Source organism: Acomys minous (assembly GCF_964271855.1).
Source record: "Acomys minous genome assembly, chromosome: 6".
Taxonomy (NCBI): domain Eukaryota; kingdom Metazoa; phylum Chordata; class Mammalia; order Rodentia; family Muridae; genus Acomys; species Acomys minous.
Genome location: NC_140487.1, coordinates 36,520,996 through 36,544,036, shown reverse-complemented (window position 1 = coordinate 36,544,036; position 23,041 = coordinate 36,520,996). Strand labels below are relative to the sequence as shown.

The window sequence follows — 23,041 nt, the reverse complement described above, 5'->3', positions numbered from 1 at the left end:
TTGGGAATAGTTACTGAGTGAAATAAAATAAATATATAAATAAAAGGACGTGACTGCTCCTACGGGACTGAAGAGAAGGTTTATTGTACATGTGAGGGAGAGCACAGACAGAGATAGAGACTTCTGGGAGAGTCCACAGTGACCGTGGCGAGCCTGAGGCAGGCCATATGAGGAGAGCAGTGGTGAGGGGGTGGGGGAGGGGAAGCAAGAGAGAAGCCGCTGACCAAGGGGGCCTGGGCCAAAAGCCTGGCCAAGAGGGCTAGGGGCAAAAGGGCCCAAAGGACCTACCTGTGTTGCCTTAGTCACTGCTTTGTCTTAGGTTTGAGACTTTAACAGTTATCATGAACAGTTTTTAGTTCTACATATTCTTGTTTTTTTTCTATTCCTCTCACCAAAGGATATGCTCTTTGGAGTCTCGCATCACTCAGTGTCTGTCTAAAGATGCACACAGTACACAGGGCTCTTTTATTTTATTTTATTTTATTTTATTTTATTTTATTTTATTTTTGGATGCTAAGAAAAACCTGTAAGTTAGATAAATAACAGCTTTGTTCTGATGCATTTATATTTTGAGATGAATCAAGGGCAAATAAATCAACAAGCACACAAAAGCGTGCCATAGAGAGTTAATGCTTTGTATGTGTGTATGTTGTACTCCCGGTTCCTCACTCACTTCCCAAAGCCTTGCTAATGATTGTCTTTCCATTACCTGAATTGACTGCCTTTGAGTGTCAATTGGACACAAACTAGAGTCATCAGAGAGGAAGGAGGCTCAGCTGAGAAAATGCCTCCAGGATATCCAGTAGTAAGGCATTTTTTTTTTCAATTGGTGATCAGTGGGGGAGGGCCCAGCCCATGGTGGGTGGGGCCATCTTTGGGCTGGTGGTCCTGAGTTCTATCTATCAGAAGGCGGGTTGAGCGAGCCAGGGGAAGCAAGTCAGTAAGCAGCACCTCTCTGTGGCCTCTGCATCAGCTCCTGCCTCCAGGTTCCTGCTTTGTTTGAGTTCCTGCCCTGACTTCCTTCAGTGAGTATAAGCCAAATAAACTCTCCTCTCCAGCTTTCTTTTTGGTTCTAGTATTTTCATTGCAGCACTAGAGACCCTAACTAAGGCTGTACCGGGCAGCGTTACATTTAAACAGCTGACGACGAGACTAGTTCGCTTTAGTTTAGCTCACCATCTGTCTTAGTTGCCTTGTGATCTGCACTGAAGCAGTTTATCAGTTAACTCCCAAGTCCATGCTCTATGTTTCCATAGATAATCCTTTGACTACACTGCACTTGAACTTAAGGGATTTGCCGACACTGCTTCCCATGCCTTCCCTGGACCCATCAGCTTGTATTTCTTTCTATGAAATTTACTCATTCGGATCTATCAATGTGTTCAATTGACTCCTTTCCTAAACAGACATTTCTCAGGCTTGTATGTGTTGTCAAACTTCTGGACACAGCCTCCCACCTGCCCACAGACTCACTCAAAGACAGTTGGTGTTGCAATGCCATAAGCAACTCACAATGGCCAAACTACAGCACATCATTTCCTTTCTCCTGTATCCTGTCCAGCGCTGTCTTCTGGTGCATCCTGTTGGTAGGGAGTGGCACCATTAGCTACTCAGTTGATTCAATAAGTGTTGGGAAATGACCTCTGGCTTCTCTCCTGTGTTCCTCATTGTATTCCCCTCCCCCATGCCCCCTCTTTTAAGCTGGTAATCCCACTTTCCTTTTTCTCTTAATTCCCTCTTACTCACTGGTTTTATTGAGAGTCTTTAATTGGCCTTTCAACACCTACCCTTTTCCTTTGCCCACCAGCGTTCTCCAGATGCCACATTTATTCCTTTCATCCCCTTGTGTCTTCTGGGGACAGCAGGATGCCTCACTGGTTAAAGGCACTTGTCCTCCCAGCCTCATTTCCTGAGTTAGATCTCAGAGGACCCACACAGAGAAGGAGAGAGCTGACTCCTGCAAGGTGGCCTCTATCGCCACACATACACCTTTCTAAAAGAAATAAACAAGACACAGTAACAGCTGCCTTTCACGTGCTAGATGAGCTTTGTCCTGTTTAGCCCCTTACTGCCTCCTGTGTTACTCTGCTGTCCAGAAACAAGCCATAGTCTCTGACACTCTGGCTCTGCCCGCATGACTGCTTTGTGTGGGATTCCTCCCATTGTTTCCTTGTCAGGTATCGTCCTCCTCAGACTCAGTGTGCATGTGATTTCTCCCACTCTTTCCAGAGTTGCAGAGGTAATAAGTTGACAAGATTGATAAGAGATGATGGTTTAGGACCAGTGACCAAGATGAGACTCTTTTTAAAAAATTTTTATTTTATTAATTTATTCATATTACATCTCAATGGTTATCCCCTCCCTTGTATCCTCCCATTCCTCCCTCCCTCCCATTTTCCCCTTACTCCCCTCCCCTATGACTGTGACTGAGGGGGATTACCTCCCCCTGTATATGCTCATAGGGTATCAAGTCTCTTCTTGGTAGCCTGCTATCCTTCCTCTGAGTGCCACCAGGTCTCTCCACTCAGGGGACTTGGTCAAATATGAGGCACCAGAGTTCGTGTGAAAGTCAGACCCCTCTCCACTCAACTGTGGAGAATGTTCTGACCATTGGCTAGATCTGGATAGGGGTCTGAAGTTTATGGCCTGTATTGTCCTTGGCTGGTGCCATAGTTTGAGCGAGACCTCTGGGCCCAAATGTGCCTATCATAATGTTCTTCTTGTAGGTTTCTAGGATCCTCTGGATCTACTTTGCCATTCTTATGGTCACGAATCAGAAACTGCACCTCCCCAGCCCAGGTTGCACACATTCATCCTGCAGGCTGATTAGAACATCGTGGAGCAGGACCTGAGCTGCTGTCCTGGTTCTTTCCCCTAAACTTTCTCACGGGGAGGGGGGGTGAGAGGGGGGAATGCTCCTCCTGTCGGGGAGGGAGGAGTTAGGGGTGGAGAGCAACAGGCTCAGGTTACCAAAGAACTGTTTCCAGATGGAGATAGGAGGCCAAGGGATGAGGTGTCTCCATTAAAAGTAATGTTTATGCAGCTCTGGGCTGGAGAGTCTGTTGACTGAAAGACATTCTGTTCCATTTTGGAGAAGATTAGATAATTAAAAAGTTGTTCTTATATCAAAACAAATAAATGGCCTCCTCAGCATGTTTGTCCCTGGTCCCTTCTGCCGCATCCACGGAATTTAAGCGCCGTTACTACCTTATATTCTGATTTCTTTTACTCACCACTTCCCAGTCCACTCAGGGTTCTGTGATAGGTTCTAGGCTCATCCCTCCGGCTCTGTGCCTGACACTTCTCTTGGCTACCATCTTTTAAGAATTCAGAACATGTTTGTTCCTCATCATGTCGGTCAGTCCATGTCTATCCCGTCTTCTGAGCTGGCCAAACCTCCTAAAGGGCAGGGGAGATGATCTCCAGGCAATTTCTTACCTGAATCACTTACATGCTTACATGAACTTTCCCCTTGTCCTGGTCCTATTGTGAGGGGTCACCACACACACCAACAGAAACACGTAAGCACACGAGTCATTACACAGCACAGAGTCAGCGGAGAAAGCAGCACCCTTGAGTGTCTCTTGGGTGACAAGGTTCAAGTTGCTCATCTTGCGTGGCAAGCACTTGCCCAGGTGGAGATGCTTAGACCCACTTAAGTTGTAGCATCAATTCTGGCTTGCCTTATTGTGGAGGGCTGCCTCATGATGTTGTTTCCAGAATGAAGTTCTTTGGCAAAGCAGTGCTCAGTAAAGGCACACTGTGTCAAGACCCTGCTGCCCAAGGGATCTGATTCCCACTGAATACCTCTGAGTTTTCATACTGCTCATCACTCTGGCTGAGTGAACACTGAACATTTACACCTCGACCCTCTTCCTCTTTGTTTTGGCTTTTGTCCTTCCCTACAATGTTGCTGATTTGTTTCATTCTTCTAAGATTTTTCTAATTTATTTTCCAATTCCACAACTAAAGTTCTTTCCTCTTCCAAGCAGTGCTTCACACTCAATATTGCCCAAAGCTAGAAACAAGCATTCCAAGTATGATGTGATTCATGTAGCATCCAGTCTCAAGCTCACCCTCAGAATAGGCTTTCACACAGCCCCGCTTTGCCTCAGCTGAGGGTCCGTGAACCAGGCTTGCCGTTGACCCAGTGACCAAGTGACTGCTCCGCAGCTCCAGTGGCCTTTCTGTCATTTAATGTGACATAATGCCACTTTTTTCACTGCTATCTCTCTGTCTCTGTCTGTCTGTCTGTCTTCTCCCTCCCTCCCTCTCCCTCTCTCTCTCTCTCTCTCTCTCTCTCTCTCTCTCTCTCTCTCTCTCATAACTCACTGTCAGTGACAACAGTACTTCTCAAGCCTGTCTCTCAGCCACTCCAGGGATAACGTGCCCTCGTTGCCTCTTGGGAATGTTCCCCAGTGCTCCTCCATCCTCAGCCCTTGGGTGACTTTAATACTTGCTGCCTTGTTGTTGAGCTTCAAATCCACATTATCTCTATACACCTTTCTATTTTGATACCTAGGCTGTTTATAGTCAACCAGTGCCTACTGGGTAGCTCCCCTTGGTGTTCCATAGCATCTGTCACCTGTCATGTCCAACTTGAAAACGTCACTTGCTCATCCCTCTTACACAGTTGCTATTCCTCCACACTCCCAGTCTTTCCTTGGTAAATGGTGTGTCACTTACCACTCGTTAGAATACCCTAGACTTCTTATTTACATGTATATTTATATATAAAGTGGATTTTTTTTGTCTTTTTCATTGTTTTATGTTTCATGTGCGTTCACGATGTATGCGTGTGGTGGGTTGGGGATGGGGAATTTACATGCAATTTTACAGTAGGCTCTTTCTTTCTACCTTGACATGTGTCCGAGGCTTGAAGCCAGGTTGCCAAGCTTGTGCTTTTGCTGCCCATGAATCTGAGGCCACCATCCCTTAGGAGTGCCTTCCTAGTAACGTAGTCTAGGAATCTGCCGTAGCCTTCAGTTCTGCCCTGCATCTCAGGAACCCTCACATCTGTACTGACGAGTCTGATCCCTCAGAGGGCAGCCATGTTTGTAAGGTTGGTTTGACCTTTATAGTGACTGTCCACTTCTGCCTTTGTCCTACATTGTAAATGCCACTAATGGGCTTGAATATTAGCACACACATACTACTCACTTTCCCCTTTTTCTGGCATTTATACAGTGGCAAAAAGCCAACAATAATATCTCTTTCAATAGATGCCCACCTTGTCAAATCTATCATGTGTACGGTTAATCATATTCCTGGCTATGTATTGTGTCCCATTAGAATGTGGGTTGGGGAACTACATTCACTACACTCTAGCCCCTGTTCAAACAGGCTTAGCAGGTGTCAACCTTATTCTCACAAATTAACGCCTTTGATGTTGGACGTTTGTATATTGGGTATAACAGTTGTAATGCTATGGGGAAGAGGCAAAGACTTGATTCACATCAATTTACTGGTGAAATCACCATTTGAGGGTTTGTTTGGTTGCATGTAAGTCTTGTCTTTTCCCTTGGAATATGATAATGCCAATGTTGAACTAAAAGACTGATTTTTTAAAAATGAACTGCTTGAAAGCAATTGTATATCAGGCAACTACTGTTTTCAACTGAAACACAATGGTTTTGTCATTCTTGTTCAGTCGCATCTTCTTGACTTTGATGATCCAGTATTCAGTGACTTCGTTGTTCCTCGGCTTTGTAGAATTCACTGATTGGTGTACCTGATAGTTCCATTCTTACCTATATTGAAAAAGTTTGAACACAAATCCCATTTACTCCCACTTTACAGGGCTCCTTTTGTTGCCCCTGAGCTGTTGCTGCATCTTTGGGGTTGCTTTCTGTTTGCCATCTCTCTACCTTCCCCTTAAGCTCTTGCATTGTGGGTAACTCAGGATGGTTTGCATGCTGGCAGGATACTCAGTCAGAACCATGGCTGCGAGGGTGGGTTAGCTTCTGGGAACAGTGAGACACAGACCTGCCACGGCTCAGTATGATGTACTGTGCATGGTCCCCAGATCTGACTGCAGCTCAGTGGTCTACGGCCACATGGGCAAAGAGCTCTACGATTCAGCTTCTCATCTTGAGCGTTCTCTGTTAGAGGGCCAGAAAGTTTCTGTGTGAGCCTTGAGGAGGGGCTCATCTCCTAGAGCCCTAGGTTTGAGAGCATTAAACATCAACTACAGAACCTTGTCCTCGTCATCATACAGGAAATGTAGCGGTAACAAAAGCTTGCTCCCTCCCTCGCTTCCCCTCTCCCCTCCTGTGTAGGGGAAAAAAGTAAAAATACTAGGTACTTAGCATATCAGCTCTCAACTTCTGGGCCATGATCCCTTTGGGGGTCAAAGAACTATTTCACAGGTTCACATTGGAAAACATACATATTTACGCTATGGCTTATACTGGTAGCAATATTACAGTTATGAAGTAGCAGTGGAAAGAATTTTATGGTTGGGGATTGCCAGAACATGAGGAATTGTCAGTCGAAGCATTGGGAAAGTTGAGGACCACTGACTCAGCCAGTTCAAGGCTAGCCTGGGTTGCATAAGACACTGTCTTAAAAGAAGAAAGGCCAATAAACAAACAAACAAACAAAAATCTTGCTTTAAGGTCCGTGCAACAACAATTGTGTTAAGAGTGGCTGAAGTCTGCCAACTCTGCCAACTACCCGACACTAGCAACCCAGGATGTACAGCCTGACAGCTCTTTGAGAACCTGGTAGCTCAGGCATCAGTAAGTTCCCACAGAGCAACCCAAACTATCCGTCCCGTTTCCTCCTTTCAACCCACATCCAGAAGGCCACCCTGTCATTGTCATCAGAACAAACTCCATGAGCCACGTTTAAAGAATACCCCAACAATCTCTTTGGAAACCTAGTATTTATCTATCTCAAAAAGTTGTATTTTCACAGTTCTCGGAGAGTTATAAATAGATTTCTGTTAAATGTTGAATATGTTTATGCAGCACCTGTGCCGTAGGCCAGTGTGACGCAGCGTAGATGCATTTTTAAACATCATAGCAGTCTTTGTGGGTCATTGCGTAGCCACTAGTGTTTAGGACTGGTTTTACTGGGGACATTATTTTATATTGTTAGGTTACTTGAAAACAGTCTCACTGATATCAACTCCATCTTCATTATAAGATCAGAAACCTGGACAGCAGAGAGATTAAAGCATACACTGCAAGCCAGGCATCTGGTCTACAAAGTGTATCTAGGACAGACAAGGCTACACAGAGAAATCCTGTCTCAGGAAAAAAAAAAGTGCACACTGCAGATCACACAGTACCTTAGCCACCTTAGGCACCTCTAACAAGCACTGTACCCTGAGCTTCCAGGCCAAAACAAGTAACATTGATTTCGTGGCATTGGGGCCTAGGAATGGTAGGTCAAGGAGCTGCTTTCCTGCCTGGGGTAGCATCCAGGAACCCACATAAGGGAAAGAGAGAGCCTGGGCGATTCTTCCTTTTGCTTTCTTCCTTAAAGATGTAAATTACACTCATTTCATGTGGCGGGGAGGCACGTGTGCCACAGCATGTGGAGGCAGGAGGACAGCTTGCAGGAATGGGTCCTCTCTTTCCAGCATCTGGGCCCTGCAGATGGGACTCAGGTGGTCAGGCTTGGCAGCAGGAGCCATCTCACTGGCCCCAGAGGTGTACACCAGGATGGGCTTGAACTCGTGGCTCCCTGCCCATGTCTCTTCAGGGTATTCCACCGGCATATATTATCACAACAGGTCCATCCAGTATATAACAAAATTTTCTAGGCGATAATTTGTCTACACTCATTTACTTGAAATAAAATTTTGCTCAAAAAAAGTGAACCTTGGTGGGTTAATGAAACCCTCCCTTTTTTAAAATTAAAAATTAAAATGGACTCTGACCAGTATGAGATCAAAAGTTTTTATTTGATGTTTAAACTAACCATTTCTTCTTATACAATATCTAATATCAAAAAAATATAACAACACCTTGACTTCTGGCCACTTAAGAGGTGAATCTAACAACATCTCAAAGGAATAAAACTTCCAAGAATAAACTGCTTAACAGTTAAACAATCTTCCCTGTGGGTTAATTGTGCATTCTATTTAAGCTTAATCTTTTAAAGTATTAAATATTGATATAACAGAGGCACTATTCTTAGCCATTTTCTTGTCCTGCTTGCCCAAACTAGGGTATTCTACTGAGGCCAATTTTTTTAATGCTCTATATCTGATGCAGCAATGGTATTCGAAGGATGTACGTAACTCTGCAAGGCATCCAGGGCTACATGGTGAGACCCTGTTTTAAAAATAAAGTAAAATAATGGAACTGTGCTGGCTAGTTTTATGTCATTGGAACAGAGGGAACCTCAGTCAAGAAAATACCTTCATAAGGTCCAGCTGTAAGGCGCTTCCTTCATTAGTGAGTGATGGGGAGGGCCCAGCCCATGCGAGTCATAGACTAAAACCCTGAGCCAATAACATTAGTCTTTCTCCTAGAAATGGTTTTTCTCAGGCATTTGTCTCAGTGGTGAAAGGGCTGACTAACAGACGCATAAGGGAGGAGTAACTAACCGACCATGATGTTGTAGCTGGCACTTTCAATACCTTTTCCCACTCCTTGGTCTCCGTTCACTTTGTCTTCAGTGAGCACCTCAGGCGGTTGTGGTTCCTAGCCTGCTGCAGTAAGCCAAACCTTTGTCATTCCTGAATAGCTTGGGTCATTGGGAGTTCTTGGATTGGGTCCTTGTTAATGTGATTTTTATAAAATCGTGTCTGTTTCTCTGTTTCTCTCTTAGCCAGGCTATCACACAAATAATTGAGACTCTTATGTTTGTTTAATAATAAGCTTCACAACACAATAGCTGAACAGTTATTACTCTATTCTTAACCCTCTAAGCTGATATGGTTTTTCTCCCAGCATACCTCCCAGAGACACGTGCACTTTGTAGCTTTCCTTGCTCCAGCTCCTTCTCCTGATGTCTCTTCCATCTCTCCCATGGTTGAATATCCTACTTCCTCCTCTAACTCTTCCTCCCCTGGCTGTGAGGAAGTCCAGCCCTATTCTCTCCCCTGCTCAGCGGTCAGCTGTAAGCTGCTTTATTGGCATGTTAGGGGACAACTGGGGACCAGTGTTTACACAATAATGAGACAGGAGAGTCTCAGAACAAGGATTGCAACCAGACATGGGAGATACAGAAATCAGTATTTGAATTACACAATAACTTTATGCCTACAGGTCCTTGTAGTTTTCCATTGTGTTACCTTGCAGGATGTGGTAATTCTAGAGATGGCTACAGGGTGTTTTTTATTCCTGACATAATCCTCCTTACATCCACCACAGAATGGCAGGACAATTTCTCCCTGATAGCCACCTCACATAGTAACCCCTTCTTTGCCTGCTGATTCAGGGGTGTGGCAGTGTGTCTCTTCAGTTCAGTCTCTTCACGGGAGCATTTCTTGCACTGGACTGAGAGCTGCAGACAATGATTTTAGAGGTGTTCCTCAAGTCAGCAGCAGCAGATGATGGGAACAGGAAGCGAAACACTTGCTGCTTGGTTACAAAGGGAGGAGATGAGTATGATACTATGATTCCCATCCCTGACCCCTGGACCAGTGTATCCTGGCTATGGGAGAAATATATCATACACAGTGTTGGCCCAGACCTCATGGAGCCTTTTAGAGAACCTTGCACTATGTGTTGTCACCAGTCTTGATCCTGACACCCAGTGTTCACTCCCATCCCACTGTCGCATTATACCGGCCTTGTCAGGATGGTGGAGAATATGGAAAGGCAGGGGCTTTTATGGACATGGGGCCACTGAAGAGCTTCTTTTTGCTGTGAAGTAAGTTCCTTGACCAGAAGCAATGCGTGCAAATGTTGAAATTCTGGAAATACTGAATTCTAGTATAATACGTCAAGGGCCTTTCCAATGTTCTCTTTTATGCTTTTAAATGCCTCCTAGGGAAGGTGTTATGGGTTCAAGAACAGCTGCACATTGCATTGACCACTTTAACACCAGACTCAGGTTGATGAAAAGTCTATTGAACGCTGAACTTAAACTGAGCAAAAACTGAACATAAAGTGACTGGTTATGGGCATAATCTGGGCTTGGGAGCCAGACTATGATGCTGGTCTGTTCCCAAGGCAGGCTTTAACCAGGTACCAACTAGGTAACCAGGTGGGAAGCAAGGGGCAGGGCAGCACTGCACCATTTTGATTAGCTAAACACAAGAAGAATCGATTTGTTCTGAGCACAATGTATCCAAGTGGCTAGACAAAGCATTTAAAGCTGATTGGCTAGAACATAAGACTTGGACACTTTCCAGTTTTCCACTGTTCTGGGAGTAAGGAACATAGCAGGATGCTGCGTTCTTCACTCTAATAGAACATACATTTGTCTTTAACTCTAACAGAACATGCATTATCATCTGTTGTTTTATTCTAAGCAGCAAGCATTGAACCTTACTGGTTTCAGGCACGTAGGGCTTAAGAACTTGAACTGAATTTCACCTTAGACTTGGAGTCAAAATGGTTTCTGATATACTAAGAGGTGTGTTAACAGGAGCTACAGTCCTGCTAGGAGCTAAAGCAGGTCTCAACGGAGTGAGGGGGTATAGAGTTTAAGCAGGTTAAACAGGTTACAAGAAAAGAAACCTCCTCCCAACTTCCTGATGCTCTTACTTAGATGATCCATCCTTCATGGATACCAACCGTTCATTTCCTGGCTACATCTGCTAGGCAAATGATGGTCTCATCATGGTCTCTTCTGGCATACCCTTCATTGAAGCCAGCCCTTCGCTGTCAAGAAAATCCGTCCCTCTCTCCTAATCTTCACCATCACTGCTTCTGTTTTATCTTTTTTCTGGGGTCCCTGGGCTCTCTTCTCCTTGGCGAGACCACTCTTCTGTTTACTTGATCTCTAACCTGCTTTCCCTTCCCCAGCCCAGTTCAGCCCGCTCACGCAGTTTGGCCTCCCACATTCCACACCATGCCCTCACCGTCTAGGGTGGATTCATCTCTTTCCACTGGAATGCAGACATTAATAGGGCACAGTCTCCAAAGAGATACTCAAAGTCTGTGCACTTTGTTTGAGTCTTCACACCCTTCTTTGTTTGTCACATGCACCTAGGGCCAGGGCCTTCTGTGCCCAGCCCTACATGATGGCACTAGGAAGGAACAGGGACGCAGGCTCTCCTGGCATCACTGATTCCGTTCTGGCTTACCCAGAGACTGCGATTCGGACCGCGATGGGCATCATTAAAACTGACATTTGAAATGTTTTGTTACCTTTTGCTTCCTTCCCATCAAGATAAAAGAGGTTTTCTGTGTTGTCACCCTTGAGTCTCTTGGTGCTAGAAGTCACTCATGGGCCTATGAACTCAGTCACTGGATCCAACTGTCAGAGAGAATGTCTGCTTGGCTAAAGGAAAACAAGCTTTCCACAGGATTTTTTTTTCTTTTATCATCTTCTTCGTATTTTCCAAGCCTTAAGAAGCTGAACTTCTTCATCAACTCGACTGAGTAACCTGAGTGTCTGGACTTGGCCGGTGCACATTTGTGTACTATGCCAGTTAGTTTGTCATCTTGACACAAGCTGGATTTCTCAAGGGCAAAGAAATCTTTATTGAGGGGTTGTATGTATGCAAGTCTGTGGGGGCATTTCCTTGATTAATGATTGATGTAGGCGGGCCCAGCCCACGATGGGTGGACCACCCCTAGGCAGCTCATTCTCTTGGTATAAGAAAGCAGGCTGAGCAAACCACGAGGTGCAAGCCAGTCAGCAGTGTTTCTCCACGGTCTCCTGCCTTGGCTTCCCTTACTGATGGTCTGTAAAGGGGATTTCTTTGGCCATTGTATGACAGCAATGGAAAGCAAACCATGGCAAACACTCAGTACTTCCCACTCGCCGAGGAAGCATTGCAATAGTTATTTGTTGGCACCCACAGTCCCATAATTCTGAGATGCATAATGCCTAATTTTGAAGATTTGTACTGCACATTTTCCCCATCTTCAATGCCAGCTTGTCTGGATTTGTTTGTTTGTCTTCTATTGTGTCCACAAGCAAGAATTTCTCACATGCTATGCATTAGCACGCAGGCAGCCTAACACAGGAGGAGGGGTTCTGGTACTGCCAGAGAACACATGTGTCAGGAAGTCCTCCTCTTGTGAGCTGGCTTCCAGGGTCAGTGTATGGTGGTAACTCTTCCTGCTTAGCTTCTCCCCAGGTCTTCTTGCTGGTCTCATATGGAACACACGTGCTGATACCCTGATACCACGCTAATTTCTAGAATATGGGTTGGGGGGAAGAGTTAGTTCTTATGAGTATCACACATTCTTTTCTCCATGGAAAGTATTGCATCTTTTAGCAGAGAGTCATAGAATTTTAACTCAGGGCTTATGATCCTAGAAGGCACCAGAGATCTTTCTTCACAGGGTTTTGTTTTTGTTTTTTTGTTTTGTTTGTTTTTTTGTTTTTGTCACTTAAAATGAAATATGTGGTGTACTTCTGGTGTTTCTGTGTATGGCTGACATTCTACAGACTGCTGTTGGGAGAGCATCTCCATTATCTTCCAGAAGCTTCCCTCTCGTCCACACAAGGCAGGAGGGAGGAGAGGGCTGCAGCCTTGAAGACTCTCAGACCCTTGGTTGACTCTTCCGGCTGTCTCTGTAGCCTTAACTTGGATCATATGGCACCCTGATCTGCTTCAGTTTCTGGGGGTGCTGGCTTCCTTGTACCCATAGAGTGGTGTGTGTGTGTGTGTGTGTGTGTGTGTGTGTGTGTGTGTACGTATGTGCTGTTATTCTCCACTTACTCAGGAGTTTTCCTCTCATCATTTGTTTTCTTGTTACATCCCTCCATTTCTCTTGTGAAGGGCTCTTCCATTTCCCTTTCTCAATCCATTATTGATGACTCCCTGGATGCTCTTTTGTCTCCAAAGACCCCCAGGCACAGAGCTGGTGCTGGGAGGTTGACAGATTCAACAGCCTCCTAACATATAGACTTTAGTGGCAAACAGATTTCTTAAAACTCCTCTTTTTCTCTGTTTCATATCTTGTCACTTTTGTGGCTTACATAAAATAACTTGACAGGTGATTATCTATGGAATTAAGTTGGAAAGTCTAGCCCCTTACCACAGTGTTCTTTCCGGGAGTTATATTGGCAACAGCCAGTGTTGCATATGGAATTAATTTCTAGTATTTCCAAGGGTTATTGCATATGGACATTTGAAAATTCTTTGTATATTATGTAATTATGGCTCCATTCCTTAGGAGAAAGTAGAGGTTTATGGTAAAGTGTAGGTCTGAAATAGCTTATTCCTTATTGAAATGTGGAACTTTTTTTTCCCCTCCAAATATCTCTGGGAAATTTTATATGAAATTAATGAGGTATGACACTGTAAAATAGGCACCTGACAGGTAAGTGTTAAACGAGCTAATGAATAAATGAGTAATGCACTACACAGTGGGAGAAGTGGCAAATGCACACATAATGGGAAAGGCATTATGGAGTCTTGTTTACTAGGCAAACAGCAATGAAAAGCATAGCCTTTTGATATTATTATTATTATTATTATTATTATTATTATTATTATTATTATTTTATTATTTTGAGACAGAGTTTCTCTGTGTAACCTTGGCTGCCTTAGACTTGCTTTGTAGACCAGGCTGGCCTCAAACTTACAGAGATCTGCCTACCTCTGCCTCCCAGAGTGCTGGGATTAAAGGCGTGAGCCACCACAGCCAGCTCCCAAAGTATAGCTTTTAAGTAAAAGCCCAAATCCATTTGTGCAAGAATTTAACATCTGAATAATGAGTAGGATATGTTTAGATGTGGGTACTTTTGCTGTTGTTTATAATTAATACCCTATTGGAACTTACAGTGGAGAATGACTGAATCCTACAATATGGGTAAAATAAACTAAGTTTTCTAATAGAAATCATTTAGTAATGAGGCTGCTGAGGAACCTCAGGGCTGTAGGGCTTGGTGCACAAGTGTGAAGACCAGAGTTCAGGTCCTCAGCACCTGCCTGAGAAGCTGAGTGTGTAGTGTGCATCCATAACCCCAGTGCTTGGGGCCAAAGATGCAGATCCTGGGGACTCACAGGCCAGGCAGTACAGCCAGAATCCGACCTCCAAGTTCATTGAAAGACTGTTCGTTCATAAACAAATAAATAAATCTGGAGAAGCAGTTGAGGAAGACATCCTAATGTCAACTTCTGGCCTCCACACATTGCTACACACACACACACACACACACACACACACAGAGTGTGCATATAAATATACCTCCCCACGACACAGTGGCAATGCATAAACAAAAAGTGAATGTTTTACCTTCTTTTCCATATTTCAATGTATGAAAGTTTTACATTTTGATGAAGCCTGACTTATCTTTTCCTGTGTTGCTTGTGCTTTTGACATCATTAAATTTACCTTTATGTTTTCTCCTAAGAATTTTATAGTTTTAGTTCTTATATTTAGGCCATTGATCCATTTCGGGTAGATTTTGTTTTTATATGGAAATATGTCCTATATCTTTTTTTTTTTTTAAGATTTATTTATTATATATACAATGTTGTGTCTGCTTGTACACCTGCGAGCCAGAAGAGGGCACCAGATGTCATTATAGATGGTTGTGAGCCACCATATGGGGTGGCTGGGAATTGAACTCAGGACCTCTGAAAGGTCAGCCAGTGATCTTAACCTCTGAGCCATTTCTCCAACATACCCTATATACCCTATATACCCTATATCCTTTCTTTTATACTTGGGCGCACAGTTTATTGAGAAACCGTTCTTCTGCCATTGAGTAGTTTGGCCTCCTTGTTGCATATAATTAGCCATAGTTGTGTCTATTTCTGGACTCCCCATCCCATTGTGTGGTCTGTATATCTGCTCTGTAGCTTAGTGTTTTGATTGTTGCAGCTCTGTAGTAAGCTTGAAGTCAGGAAATGGGACCCCTCTAACTATTGTTATTTAAAGCTGTTTTGGCTGCTTGATACTTCTTGCAATTACATGCGCATTTGAGGACTGGCTTCCATTTTTACAAAAGGGGTCTTTGGAAATTTGAAAGAATCGATTGATAATGTAGACTTTAGATAGAACTGACGTCTTACGTTTTTATTGTTCATAGTATCTGTTCTTTGGCTAATTGTTGGGATTGTCTTGTATGGGTCTCAGTTGTGTGTGTTTGCTGTTTATATCCTGGGCAATTGTAAAAGCCTGGCTTGGTTCCTCTTATGTTCTTATTATGCCTTCCAGTTCACAAACATGGACTGTTGTGCTATTTATTTGATCATCTGCAGTTCCTGTCAGCAGCGTTTCATCAGTCTTCGTGAGGACTACCCTCTCACCTCCTTAGCTGAAATTACTCAAAAGTGAGATCACAAGCTATTTCAGACCTGTGGAGAAATGTAAGGAACAGCAGTGTGCTCACACCTGCTTTAGTTAGTACAGCATGACACACAGAAGCACAGCCTCTGCATTGCTTTGCCTTCCCCGCTCTTAGAGTTTGTTCTCACATAGGACAATAGGCAGAGCCTCCCAAGTGTGCCCCCATCCTGATCTCGAGAACTGTGGAATGTGCCACCTTATGTAGCAAAATCAAAGTTTTTTTCAGATATGATTAAGGATCTTGAGATGGGGCATTGAGCCTGGATTATCAGGACATTTCCCTCGAAATGTCAGGATCCTTGTAAATAAGAGGAGACTTGATGCCCTATGAGCATATACAGGGGGAGGTAATCCCCCTCAGGAACAGTCATAGGGGAGGGGAGTAAGGGGAAAAGAGGAGGGAGGGAAGAATGGGAGGATACAAGGGATGGGATAACCATTGAGATGTAACAAGAATAAATTAATAAAGGAGAAAAAAAAAGAGTCAGGGTTTCTTGCAATATTCCTTTCAAAGGGCCGGGTGAGCCCTAGGGTCCCTCTCTGACTTTCATGACCCAGATATAGTGCCATGGCTCTGGGGATCCAGAGATGTAAATTAGCCAGTATCTTCCTACAGCGTAGCCATGTGACTTTTATGGGAAAGAAGACGTTTACTTGTTCATTCATCATTAATTTATTGAAAAAGAAGCTGTATCAGGAAACAACCCCGACCCTGAAACTCACAATCCTCCTGGATCGTATCAGTCACCCAGGTGCATGGCCACAGTGTCGACAGTAAATTACTCTGTAAGTGCAGGCTGCACTGTTTCATCTTTGCCTTTTACTATTAGATCTCCACATATTTGTCAGTGGGACTTTCCCCAGAAGACCTGACAGAGGCCAGGAAGCTTACCTCTTCACACTCTTCTGCCAATATTGAGGTGTCGTCATCATCGTCTTGGACTAGTCAGATTCTTGCTGTAACCCTGTGGACATGTTGCTGGACACACACCCATTTCCTATTGTTGGACAGCTCTAGTAAAGTGTCTGGATTGTTTTCATTATGTATAGGAGTTCTCTTCATAAGATTTAACATTTACCTAAATGAGATAGTATTAAGCAAAGTGAATAGAAATGAAAGAACTAATAACCTATGTTAACACTCAGGGAAAATCAGGGCAAAAAGCATTATTAGCTGTGACTTTTGTTTTCTAACTGATGAATTTGTTTGTTGTTGTTTCAAGACAGGGTTTCTCTGTGTCGCCTTGGCTGTTTTAGACTTGCTTTGTAAATCAGGCTGGCCTCCAACTCACAGAGATCTTCCTGTCTTTGCCTCCCTGAGTGCTGGGATTATAGGCATGTGCTACCAAGTCCGGATAACTGGTGAATCTTTAAAAACTAATTGTGATTTTTGCCAGGTATAATGATATCAGCATATTTATAATCCTAGCACTGGGGAGGCACAGATGGCAGATCAAGAGTTGATAGCCTGGACTACAGAAGCCTGTTGGGAAAACAAAACAAAACAAAACAAAACAAAACAAAAAAACCCAAAAAACCAAAACATTACTATTGATATATACTTGGGTTCTTATTTCATTTTATATGCAGTGATATTTTTATGGACTTTTTCCTTCCTGCCTTTTAAAATAATTGAGTTTTAACATTTTCCTACTTTCATGTCTAGAAGATATACAAAATATTTTCTTTCGATTTCACTGATTACTCTTATTTTTAAAACATGCAGTTAAAAAAAAACCCTCATTGTGTCTTTGAAGTTTCATACATGTATGCAAAGTGTTCTGGCTCTTTCTCCCTCCAGTCCCGCTCTCTCCGGATTCTCTTCCACCCCTATTAACCTTGCACTCAGCATCTCTACCAAGGCCCTCCCCAGACTCATGACTCTTGCCTTTGTTTTGTGACTCATTCAGTTTAACCAGAGACATGTGTGTGAGCCCTGGGTTGGAACCATCCACTGTAGCCTCTGAAGACAATGACTCCGGCTCTTTCTGAGCATATCAGCAGCAAATCATTCAGCAGTTATGACAGGGAGGCACCCTGAACTGCTCTGTCCATGCCCCAGTGTTGACAGGCCCATCCTGAGCAGACCCAGCACAGACATGGGCAGCTACTGGGAGGCTGTGTCCTACACAGACAGAGTTATTCATAATCCTTTCCCTATCTTCTAGCTCTTACATTCTTTTTTGAAAAATTATAATTTATTCAGATTACATTCGGTTGTTATCCCCTCCCTTGTATCTTCCCCTTTCCACCCTCTCTCCCTCTTCCACCCTACTCCCCTCCCCTAGACCTCTGATGGAAGTCATGGGGGGGGAACCTCCTCCCCCACCATGTGACCTCAGCCTATCAAGTCTCATCTGAATAGCCTGCTTCCCCTTCCTCTGTGTGCTGCTGCCCAGCCTCCCGACCACGTGATCAGATGCCGGCTCTCTCATTCTTGCTGCCCCTTTCTGCAGTGTTCTCTGAGAGCACGGTACAAATGTATCCATTAGGGCTAGGCTCTCAGCCATCACTTATTCTCATTATGATGAGTCTCTGCATTCACCAATGTTCACTAGAGGACTCTCTGATTAAGGCCAAGAGAAGCACTTATGTATGAGTAGAAATATAAACGTTGAGAAGCCAGGTCGATAAGTTTGGAACGCTTCGTGAGCTTCCTTGTCACCCTCACTCAAGGGCCATGCTTCTTTGTGCTGCTTAAGCGGAAGCTAGCACGGCATGTACACTTTTTAATAAGACCAATATGAATGAATATGTTTATTTTTCTTCCTGAACAAAAACTGAATTTAGACTATTTTAGTACTGATTACTGTCTGTCCACTCTTAGGCTATTATCATCTAGTGTTTAATTTCTTTAAAACTTGAAGAAGGGAGGGAGGGAGGGAGGGAGAGAGGGAGGGAGGGAGGGATGGAGGGAGCAAAGGAGTGGGGGCAGGTGCTGAGGAGGCCAGAGAGGGCAGTGTAGCTCCTGGAACGGAAGTTACCATCCAGATTGAGTCCTATAGATCAGCAAAGCATTTTTAAGTGTTTAGCAGCTCTCCAACCCCCGACCCCCACCCTGTCTAATATCTTAGTTAAACTACTACCTTACAAGGTTAGTGTGTTAAGCTATATACTTGTTAGATTCTTTGTTCATAATTAACTATTTATATCCACCCCCCCCCAGCCCCCTCCCCACCCCGCCTCCTTGGGATTTAAATTTTCTTTGTGGAGGTTCTAAGTGAGGGCAAACTGAAACTTTGTTCTAGAACATGTACTTAATGGTCATTCTTGGGTTGGAACCTACTGGGACATGGCACCTGAGGTTGATGGTTATCTTCTGATCCTTGCCCTATTTTGTTGTACTCTGTGATCATCAGTGGTAATTGTCAGCTTGCCAGGATCTGGGATGGCCTCAAAGGTGCATGTCCAGTGAGGGATTATGTTAATTAGGTTAGTAGGGGCTGGGTGGAACCATCCTAAAAGTGGGATGTACCCTTTCTGCTGTGGTTCCTAGAAAGCTGGTTGAGCACATGCATTCATTTTCCACAGCTTCCTGACTGTGGATATGAGGTTGACCAGTTGTCTCAGGCCCCTGTATCATCTTCCCTGCTGTGGTGGACTGTATGTTGATACTATGCTAACAATACTCTTTCCTCTTTAAGTTGCTTTTGCCAGGGTCTTTTATTACACCAGCAGGGACAGAATTCAGATACCATTCATTATCTCTGGTTACATTACAATTATGCTGTTGTTGTTGTTGCTTTAGGTTGTTTGCAATTTCGTTATGCTGGCAGACTTTTTCCCCCCTACAACATTTTAATCTGTGGTTGTTTTAGCATTTTAGATTCCACTCCCTCTTAGAGCTCTGTAAAGAAGTATGTTAGACTTTTTCATGCTATGTAACATGTCTCTTAGCCTCCTTTGTCTTTTTTATTTCCAAATCCATGTGAGCTTTATTTTTATAATTTTCTCAGATATGTATTCCAGTTGCTTATTTTCTACTGTTTTAACTCATCTACTGAATTTTTATTTCAATAGTTATATATTTAATTCACATGAATTTTACTTTTAAAGATTTATTTGTGTGTGTGTGTGTGTGTGTGTGTGTGTGTGTGTGTGCGTGCACCTGAGCATGCTCAAAGAGGCCAGAGGGTATGGGATCCTCCATGGTCTGGAGATACATACAACATTTGAGCTGCCTGAGGTGGTGCTGGGAACTGAACTGAAGTCTTCTGGAAGAGCAGCATAGCTCTTAACTACCAAGCCATCTTTCCTGCTCCTATTTAATTTTTAGACAGATTTTAGTCTTTTTTGACAGTATCTTTCTCAAAGATGCCATCTTCCCTATATTTATTGCCTTAAAGGCCTAAAGGTTTGGTAATCACAGTCTACAGTGATGTTTTCATTTGGGTTCATTTTTGATGAATTTCCCCCCTCATATTTTGCAGTTTTTGGTTAGCCTTTCATTTTATTTGGGCTTAATCTGTGGCAGTTCTGTAATGCTTGGCTCCATTATGTCTCTTTAGAGACAATGATTTATTTCTGACAGATGCCCCAGGGTTGTTTTCAGTTTGGAACCTAGTTGCATGCTAACATATCAAATGCAGCTGTAAAGGTCATAAATTTCAGGTGGAGTCCAGAAGTGATTAAAGTAGGCATGGTAGATGGTCTTTGCTTATTACCTTTAGTCTTATTTTTATTCCAGTGGGACTGTAGTGTTCAGTATGTGCGTGTGCCTCTTATATACACTGGTAACTGTCTTCTGTGACTGCATAGACTTACGGGGCCCATTTGTTATGAATCCATCCCTATTGCCTCTCCAGACAACTGTAGCAGGAGTACTTGGTCAGTCTGGATTTATGGGGGATAAGGGGGTCTTAAGACTTCCTTTACTTAAAAATAATTCAAGTTATATTTGAAATTTATTCTAGGATTCATTGATATTTTGTATGAAGAATTTTTTTCAGTCTACTATTTTTCAAGAAGTCAGATGGGTTTATTGAACTTTCCCAAGAATATCATAACTTCAGCAAAATTCAGTTCATCCTATTGAATGAGTTCTGTGTCTCAGTGTTGGTCTGATGTATTTTGATGCTAATTACACCTGGGCAGGGCAAATGGGATAGGTGTGGCCAAGGTTCCTGGGCTTGGGGAGACAGAGAGAATCTTGGAAAGAAGGGAGACCAGAGGAGAAGAGAGGAGAAGAGGGAAGGCCATCATGGGTTAAGTGGAGGAGAAGCACGTGGCCAGCATGGATGGAGGATTTAGCCCAGATGAAGAGCATTACCAAGTATATTGGATTATGGATGGGAGGTAGTTTGATAGAAATTATTAGAAGCAGATGGCATGGGATTGGGGCAGGGATTTCATACCTGCCCTACTATGGGAAGTAGTTTAGGGGATTAATATCTGCCCTGCCCCAGGTTAACTAAGGCTATTTTAAAATATAACAGATGTCTGTGTCTTGATTGATTGCTAGCAGGTTAAAAAATACTACCGTAATAATAATTATGGGCCTAATAATAAACATTGTTATAGGACATACTGGTAAATTAACAACAACATATCAACTACAATTTAGAGAAAAAATCATTAGCTTTCTTCCAGAATACTACCTTCATTCAGAAAACAAAAACAAATGTGTTTCATCTTTTCACTATCTCTCTACTGCTGTAAATTGAAGGATCACATGATCATATTTGCAAGAGGTCTACATGAAACTCCTTATATAGAGCTTGCAGCTCAACAATAAGAAAATACTGGAAAGAGCTACGAACATAGACTACACTAGAGAGTTCCATACTGTATTTTGTTCAGTTCATTGTAAGATTATAGTTTGTGATGCAGCTTTGAAAAACAGTTCTCAGATTCACGCTTATAAGAGGTCTGAGAAACGATCGCTGCCCTCCAAAGGGCTCTAGAGAACCAGGGAGCAGTATGAGTGACTGAGCACAGGACTTTGTACAGGACTCACTATCAGGACACAGTGCGTGGCTGGACGTGGTGGCGCATGCATCCCAGTTTGGGGAGGCAGGAAGATCTCTGTGAGGTCAAGGCCAGCCTAGTTTATGTAGCACGTTCCAGATCAGCCAGAGCTGCACAGTAAGATCCTGTTTCAAATCAAACAAAAACCAAACCAAACCAACCAACCGTCAAAAGAATGCGGTACAGAGCACATCTTTAGAAAAGGATGGCGTTGCACCGTGTGAGAAAAGGTGGCAGCTGATAACTTCTTAGCCTTCAGATAAATTCCTCCCTTGAGACATAGCTCTAGCCTTCCAATGTCCTCTTTTCTAATACAGAGAAGACATTGCTGTTGCTAATACACACAATGGAAGAACTACACCCAAAACTCATATATCGTTCAAAACTATTTTTCTTTCCTCTGCATCTAGATTTTCTTGTACCTCACTTTAAAAGATATGATCATGTGTAGTCAAGTCTGCCGCTCCTGGATGGCGATGATACAGCAAGGCTCCCTGTGGAATGCTGTAAGTAGACGTGCAGGGAGGCAAGGTTCCTCTCAAAGACAAACGGGGAGTGAGCTTATGTAAAGCCCTACAGCAGGGCTGCCTTCTTCCCTGCTCCTCCCTCCCCTCTCTGTGGCCACCTGCAGAAACTGCTCTTTTTTTTGTGTGTGTGTTTTTGATTTGTTGGTCAGCCCAAACCTGGAGGAAGAGGCAAAGTCAGGGAATAGCATTATCTTAAGAGATAGATCTAGATTTTAAGTTTTAAACGGCGGGCTATGTGAGTCGGGTATTATTTTTAGATTGAAGCAAAGCCCCATTTTGTTGGATAAGTTGTGCCTTGTGCTTGTTTAATTATTTGTGTTCTTATTCCTGTTGATGAGCACAGACCCTGTGATGAGCTCTTGACTGTAGGAAAGAAATGTTTAAGGAACAAAAAATGATAGCTAGGCATGGTAGTGCACGCCTTTTATCCCAGCACTCAGGAGGCTGAGGCAGGTAGATCTCTGTGAGTTCAAGGCCAGCCTGGTCTACAAGGTGAGTTCCAGGACAGCCAGAACTATATAGAGAGACCTTATCTAACCCCCCAACCCCCCAAAAAAGAATAAAAGAAAGAAAAAAATTTCATTATTATTAGGTTTTTTTGTTATTAGCTTTTATAATTATTCTATGTGTGTGATATTTTGCCTGCATGTATGTCTCTGTACCACATGCATGCCTGGTACCTACAAGGCCAGAAAAAGACATTATATTCTTTGGAATTGGAGTTACAGAAGAAGCTGTTGTGTACCATGTGGGTGCTGAGAACTGAACCTGGGTCCTCTGGAAAAGCAGCCAGTGCTCTTAACCACTGAGCCATTTTTCCAGCCCTGGGGGGAGGGGGTGGGGTGGGGAGAAACTTTTAGAGTATATGAGTTGTAATCATACTGTAATCATACTCATAACTGTAAGGTTAGTTCTGAAAAAGAGAAGGGATTTCTTTACTGGACTTGGCTGATAGCATGTAGAACTGATGAGAGCCAGGAGTTTATATGGACTTGGAGTAGAAAAGGCCAAGTGATAAACAAGAAAATTAATATATAAATATGGACAATATTTTTTATTTATTTTATTTATTATTTATTTATTTATTTTTATTTTTTTGGTTTTTTGAGACATGGTCTCTCTCTGTGTAGCCTTGGCTGTCCTGGACTTGCTTTGTAGACCAGG

General features: G+C 43.2%; 1 protein-coding gene across 5 annotated transcripts in view; it reads left to right on the top strand.

Moving 5' to 3' along the window:
• FBXL13 (F-box and leucine rich repeat protein 13) overlaps positions 1 to 23,041 on the top strand; it is a 209,671-nt gene that overhangs the window by 37,649 nt on the left and 148,981 nt on the right. For 4 of the 5 annotated variants that reach the window (XM_084787275.1, XM_084787278.1, XM_084787277.1 and 1 more), the window contains exon 8: positions 21,761 to 21,856. The exons of the other annotated variant lie outside the window; for it this stretch is intronic. In XM_084787275.1, coding sequence (XP_084643401.1) covers positions 21,761 to 21,856 — 96 coding nt within the window. The remainder of the gene's footprint in view (positions 1 to 21,760; positions 21,857 to 23,041) is intronic. 5 annotated transcript variants of the gene reach the window in all.